We start from the raw sequence: 7,757 nt of genomic DNA on the forward strand, positions 1-7,757 counted from the left end.
ATTCTAAATATCAAAAACTTGTAAATACTAATCTATTGCCTCTCTCTCTCTAAATAGTATTTTCTATCTAAGCATTTTAAACTACAATTAATCATATGTCTGGCTCATTCCTTTATTCATTCATAATAGTTTACAGCTGTGCCAGCTAGCATTGGCAATTCACAAGGGACAGAGTTTCATTTCTCACTGACCTTTCCTAACCTTAGCTCGGCCAAGCTAGACATTGAAATAATATGAACCATCTGGCATACCTTCACTTTAGTTGCAAAGTAAAAAGTTAGAATTCTAACTTCAAGCTTTTAACAGAATTAACCCTTCATATGATTTCTTATATATGATTATGCCCATGGCTGCTTCAGCTTGAGCCCCCCCCCCCCCCCCCCCCAAGCTTCTTGAATGCTCTCTGTGCTCCAAACTTGCTATTGTTGGCCAGGTCATTCGTCTCCAGGTGGATTTCAACATCAGTATTAGAATCCTTACTTTGTTCTCGGATCATATTCAGTATTTGGTTGGTACTTCTGGTAACTGAGGATATTCAGATAGTGGGGCTGAATATTGCTAATCTGGATAATCTTTCACTCTGCTCATGCATTGCCCTGGTGCTATTTGGATAGCACGGATGTGGTTTGTAATGATTTTCCTACCACCACTGAAAATCAATGCATGGCACCAGTCAGCAGCACTTTTCCAAGTGGCAGGTGTCTCAAGGATGAATATGCCCTGTAGGCAAATTCTAAGTTTGTACAGCCATTTCTGCTTCCTTGGCATGATACTTTTGGTTCTGCAGCTGTAGTTGGTTCTGCTCCCACGATTGTTCTTTCACCAGTCTTAGTCCCCAAAGTGTTTTGTTCTGTTTTTACTTTTCTTTGACCTCCCATTGGGGTCTGTGGACCACAGGATGGGAACCACTGTTAGCTCATCTCTCTGTAACTCCAGTCCTGCCCTCTTTTCGTTCGGGTCACTATGTTTACACACAGGAAAAAGTGAGAGATATTTTTGATGGGCCATTTTTATGCAGCTGAAAGCTGATTTTACTTGCATAAATCTTTTGAATATGGACCTAAGTGAAGAGGCATTTCTTTTTCTTTACTAGAAGACATTCATGAATAGGACTCAGAGTAACTGACAATCAAATTTGAAATGACCGTGGCAAAACATAAACATGCTTGCCAGATGCTTGCTTGTTTGCATACTACTTCTAGCTGTTCTCAGCCTCTTTATGGCTAAAATACAGGCATAGGGGCTGATTTATGAGCTGAAAAATGATCCCTTCTTGGCCTTTTTCCACATACATTGAGAATTTGTGCACTGTTAGGAAGGGAGAAGGGGCACTAAGGTTAACTGCCTATTGTACCTCATTGGGAAACAATTAGATTACAACCATTGCCAAAAGAGAAGGTGTGACAAAATAGTGGGTTTGTAAGCCTGTAAAATATGGGGCCTTTCTACTAAGGTGCGCCGAAAAATGGCCTGCGCTGGTGTAGACGCTTGTATTGGATGCTCGCAGATCCATTTTTCAGCGCGCCTGCAAAAAAAGGCCTTTTTTTTTTGGCCGAAAATGGATGTTCGGTAAAATAAAAATTGGTGTGTGTCCATTTTGGGCCTGAGACTTACCACCACCCATTGATCTAGCGGTAAGGTCTCACGTGTTAACCGGGCAGTAATAATCTATGCGTGTACAATGCCGATTACTGCCTGGTTAGCACTGCATGCCGGAGCGCTTATTGGACGCACAGTAGCTGGGCGGTAGTTCAAAATTGATGCACCTAAGATGCGCCTACGTGCCTTAGTAAAAGGGCCCCTGTATTATTTATTTCTTGAAGTCTATTTCTCTAGTTTGGCCAGCAGGTGGTGCATGTTTTATGTTTAAAGTTGTTACAGAGAAATGACCCTTCACTGCAGGAAGTAACCTGCAGTGATGTGGCTAGCTACTTTAAAAAAAAAAAAAATGTTGTTCTGGGCTCTGGAAATACTGGATTTTTCTCCAGTCTCGGTTTGGAAGTAGAGAGAGAAAGCCCTCTTTACTGAGACCATTTGAGCATTTATATTCTGTAACCTGTGAGCAGCTATATTTCCTGTACTTCCCAGGCACTATTCAGGTAGTGACTAAATGTTTAGATAGTTTTAATATTGATCCATTTTCAGTTACCTGTTATTGTGTGCTGTTTTTGTTCCATCTGTTTATATGGTTCACTGTTCAATATTTTTAAGACAATAAACCTTTTGTAGTTTGTTGTCTCTGCTTGTCTGGACTGACATAAGAATTCTGGTGGTTTGTGTGTTGGGTCTGTGAGTGCTTTCGAGGAACTGTGGGACCACTGGGAGTGTGGCCCCAGTAACCTAGAAATCACCGGGAGACTCGCCCAGAGGTGGTTGGGACCCAGTCGGTGGGAGGAGGGTGCTACTGAAGAGCACATGCCCAGGTGCAGGCAAAACTGAGCTGTGCTGGGGATAGATTCTCTAGGTGGCCGCAGGGTTAGCCCCAGGCGAGTGGCTAGGCGTTTTATGACAGGAGATTTTAACCTCCTGCATAAAAAAATAATAAAAACAGATCTAGCAAACTAATTCTTAAAACCACACTGCTCTAGTCATCCCTAATTTTTTTAATGGAGCCGGAAAACAAATGTTATCAATTTATTAAATTAATGTTTTTTATTTTTCTCTTAGAATGTGGAAGGTTGAGGCACAGCCTACATCTGCATTGAAAGTGATCCCACATCCTTCGTTTGTTTATACGGCCAAGTACCATCCAGTTGCTGGGCATTTGGTGGTGACAGGATGCTATGACTCGGTGATTAGGGTGTGGAATGTAAAAGTGAAGGAAATACATGGTCAGTTGCTACAAGAATTTGATGGTCACAGAAGTTTCATTAATACACTCTGTTTTGATGCCGAAGGTACGTTTAATGTAAAAAGTGACCTTATCAAAATCCCATTAAGGGCTACATTATGTGCTAAGACTAGGTGAACTGAGATGAGGCTTGTGTTGAAGTAGGATGCTTTCTTCTATATTGGGAGGGGAAAAAAGCAGCAGAATTGAGAATTCAAGACATTTAAATACCTCTGTGGCATAAATGCACAGGAGGTGGTCCTATTTCAATAGAAAGGAAATTGTGGAAAGAGAAGTCATAGGGTGAAGGAGAAAAGGGGTAGAATTGAGTAATCTAAGGAAGTACTTAGTTATGGGAAGAGTAGTGGATGTGTGAAATGGCCTTCCAGTAGATGTGATGGAGGATTGTATGTGAATTCAAGAAAGTATGGGACAAGCATAGAGAATCTCTAATGGAGAGAGAAGGATTGCTCAGATGAATCCCAAAATGCTTTACTGTGATAAACACAGTACAAGACTATAAACTGCAGTTCTTAAGTAGCTTAACATGTAGCTGAGCACTTAAAATTAGGGTATTTAGAAAAATGAAGAAATATTTTCTCAACAAAATGTAATAGTTTGTAAGACTTATTTTGTACAGAGTGGAGGAGTGGCCTAGTGGTTAGGGTGGTGGACTTTGGTCCTGGGAAACTGAGGAACTGAGTTCAATTCCCACTTCAGGCTCAGGCAGTTTCCTTGTGACTCTGGGCAAATCACTTAACCCTCCATTGCCCCATATAAGCCGCATTGAGCCTGCCATGAGTGGGAAAGCGCAGGGTACAAATGTAACAAATAAAATAAATATAAACACATTTGCTTTAGGTAATACTATGCCTCTTTACTAAGCTGCATGATGCATGAAATTAGTAAATAATATGCTCTATCTATTGGTTTTGTGTGTTTTCCTAACTGGAAAGAAAATCAGGTGCAACTTGAATTAAAAAAAAGAAAGAGCATTATCACATGCGCAAAATGCAAGCAGAACTGCTTGGTATTATGCTATAATTCATCCTAGATGAAATCAAGGACTGCTTTATGGAGCAGCTGGTTAAGGAACCAACAAGAGTAGGAGCAATTCTTTATCTAGTTCTTAGTGGACTGCATGTTCTGGTGCAATGGGTACCGGGACCACGTGATAACAGTGATCATTAACATGGTAAGATCTGATTTAATAACCCAGAGTAAGTCCACACAGGAAATCCAATACATTAGCATTCAACTTTCAAAAATGCGAGTAAGATAAAATGAGGAAAATAGTCAAAATGTCTTAGAGGAGCAGCTGCAAATGTCATAAATTTACATCAGGTGTGATGATGGTCAAAAATATCCTCTTGGAAGCCTGGACCAGATATATTTCACATATTAAAAAGGCATAAGGAAGCCAAATGACTGCCAGCATGGTTAAAAAGTGATGAGAAGGAGGCTGCTTGAGCTGAAAGAACATCCTTCAGAAAATGGAAGAAGAATCTGACTGAAGGTTATAGGAAACAGCATAAAGAATGGCAAGTCAAATGCAAATCTCTGACAAGGAAAGCAGTCCAGCATGAGTGAGCTCTCTAGTTACAAGCCTGTAGCCTCAATCCCTATATTGGTGAAGGTGATAGTCCATAAGTTGATGAGTGCCCAGTCCTTCTGTTTCAATTCCTTTTCGATCCTACATGCTGATCAATCCGGTTTCAGACCTTATAGTCCAGAGACAGCACTAATAGCAAACTTCAGAGCAGAACTCAGTAAGGGTAGAAAAATTATAATTTTACAGTTCGATATGTCCAGTGCTTTTGATACAGTTGATCATGACATCCTACTTAACCTACTAGACCACTTTGGAATATGTGGTAATGTACTTCAATGGTTTAAGGGATTTCTCATCTCAAGATACTACCGATCAGGCCTCATCTCCTCCCCTTGGTCCTCGAATTGTGGTGTACCTCAGGGTTTACCTCTTTCTCCCATTCTATTTAATATAATATGGCACCATTAGGTAACTTACTGGAATCAAACAGATTTCACTCTTTTATATATGCCAATAATGTCACAATTTATATCCCTTTTTCTAATTACATCATAGAAATCATAAAAAAAATCAAATCTGGACCAGACCTAATGGAAACATGGGCCAACAATTTCAAATTTAAACTTAATAGAGGAAAACCTAAATTTCTAATAATAACAAATACTTATCATCCAACATATTCCAAAAACTTCACCATTGACAATGTAATTTACCCGTTGGAGTCCAATCTGAAAATCCTAGGAATAACAATTGATCAACAACTATTGTTTGAGCCACAAGTATCCAAAGTGGTGACCAATGTCTTCAAATCACTGTGGAAGTTAAAAAGATTCAGATCATACTTTCGAAAGTCAGGGTCTATCTTCATCTTATTTGCAGAACCTGATTGAGTTGCCAATGTGTAACACTAAGAAATCCTCCAGAGACTTCCTTGTCTTACACTTCCCACACTGCAATAAAATTAAATATAAAACCATTCATTTTGCTGGATTTGCCTATCAATGTACTAAGAGAGAGAACTCCCTGCCTAAGCTATTACATCACACAACTGAATATTTTATATTCTATAAATTGCTAAAAACATAATTGTAAGATCATTGACGGTAGCAACCAATCTAGTATTTAATCTACTGTTTGTATATTCATGACTACATTGTACTCTATTCTTGCTATTACAATGTTTGTCTTATAATTTGACTGTATACTTGATGCTATTTGGATTTGTTAATATTTGTTCTATTTAACTAGCCCCCCGCCCCCCCCCCCCCCCCCCCGGTTTAATTTGTGCTAGTGGCTTCCATGCGCTAATACTGACACAGCCCAAGGCTTAGTAAACATTAGTAAAAATATCATTCCTCTTGCCTTCCTCTGGATTGCTTCCTTACATCTTTACGGCCTCCAAAACTGAACACAATACTCCTCACCAATGACTTGTAGAGGGGCATCAACACCTCCTTTCTTCTGCTGGTTACACCTCTCTCTATATAGCCTAGTATCCCACCATCTTGTCACACTGTTTCGTCGCTTTCAGATCCTCAGATACTATCATCCCAAGATCCCTCTCCCTGTCTGTTCATATCAGCGTATCACTGCCTAATGCATACGTCTCTCTTGGATTTCTACTTCCTAAGTGCATGCATCACTTTGAACTTCTTAGCATTGAATTTTAATTGCCAAACATTAGATCATTCTTCTAACTTCTGCAGATCCTTGTTCATGTTGTCCACTCCGTCCGGAGTGTTCTCTCTGTTACAAATCTTGTTTTCATCTGCAAAAAGACAGATCTTACCTTCTAAACCTTCGGCAATGTCGCTCACAGATATATTGAACAGAATCCTAGAAATAAGTGTATTTTACCAAGTTCATCTTACAGTAATAACGGCTTATGGACTTTTATTTTAGGGAGCTATCCAAACCTTTTTTAAACCCCACTAAGATAACTGCTTTTACCACATTCTCTGGGAACAAATTCCAGAGTTTAATTACACGTTCAGTGAAGAAATATTTTCTCCAGTTTGTTTTAAATTTGCTATTAGGTTCATTTCGTGCCTCCTAGTCCTAATATTTTTGGAAAGAGTAAACAAGCAATTCACATGTACCTGTTCCACTCCACTCAGTATATCATGTCTCCCCTCAGCCTTCTCTTCTCCACGCTGAAGAGCCCGAGTCGCTTTAGCCTTTCTTAATAAGGAACTCATCCATCCCCTTTATCATCCCATCCCCTTTATCATTTTTGCCGCCCTTTTCTGTACCTTTTCTAATTCCACCATATATTTTTTGAGATGCAGTGACAAGAATTTCACACACTATTTGAGGTGCAGTCACACCATGGAGTGATACAAAGGCATTATAACATTCTCATTTTTGTTTTCCATTCCTTTCCTAATAATTCCTAACATTCTAATTGCTGTCTTTTAACTTCTACTGCACACTGAGTAGAGTTTTAACATATCACCAACGATGACACCTAGATCCTTTTCCAGGACTTTGACTTCTAATATGGAAACTTGCATCACGTACAGTGGTGGAAATAAGTATTTGATCCCTTGCTGATTTTGTAAGTTTGCCCACTGACAAAGACATGAGCAGCCCATAATTGAAGGGTAGGTTATTGGTAACAGTGAGAGATAGCACATCACAAATTAAATCCGGAAAATCACATTGTGGAAAGTATATGAATTTATTTGCATTCTGCAGAGGGAAATAAGTATTTAATCCCTCTGGCAAACAAGACCTAATACTTGGTGGCAAAACCCTTGTTGGCAAGCACAGCGGTCAGACGTCTTCTGTAGTTGATGATGAGGTTTGCACACATGTCAGGAGGAATTTTGGTCCACTCCTCTTTGCAGATCATCTCTAAATCATTAAGAGTTCTGGGCTGTCGCTTGGCAACTCGCAGCTTCAGCTCCCTCCATAAGTTTTCAATGGGATTAAGGTCTGGTGACTGGCTAGGCCACTCCATGACCCTAATGTGCTTCTTCCTGAGCCACTCCTTTGTTGCCTTGGCTGTATGTTTTGGGTCATTGTCGTGCTGGAAGACCCAGCCACGACCCATTTTTAAGGCCCTGGCGGAGGGAAGGAGGTTGTCACTCAGAATTGTACGGTACATGGCCCCATCCATTCTCCCATTGATGCGGTGAAGTAGTCCTGTGCCCTTAGCAGAGAAACACCCCCAAAACATAACATTTCCACCTCCATGCTTGACAGTGGGGACGGTGTTCTTTGGGTCATAGGCAGCATTTCTCTTCCTCCAAACACGGCGAGTTGAGTTCATGCCAAAGAGCTCAATTTTTGTCTCATCTGACCACAGCACCTTCTCCCAATCACTCTCGGGATCATCAAGGTGTTCACTGGCAAACTTCAGACAGGCCGTCA

The 7,757-nt window shown here is 40.3% G+C and overlaps 1 protein-coding gene across 1 annotated transcript in view; it reads left to right on the forward strand.

Annotated features, from left to right (window-relative positions):
- AHI1 (Abelson helper integration site 1) overlaps nt 1–7,757 on the forward strand; it is a 683,164-nt gene that overhangs the window by 231,958 nt on the left and 443,449 nt on the right. The window contains 1 exon segment of the mRNA XM_030195101.1: nt 2,668–2,897. Coding sequence (XP_030050961.1) covers nt 2,668–2,897 — 230 coding nt within the window.

This window comes from Microcaecilia unicolor, chromosome 3 (assembly GCF_901765095.1).
Source record: "Microcaecilia unicolor chromosome 3, aMicUni1.1, whole genome shotgun sequence".
Taxonomy (NCBI): Eukaryota; Metazoa; Chordata; class Amphibia; order Gymnophiona; family Siphonopidae; genus Microcaecilia; species Microcaecilia unicolor.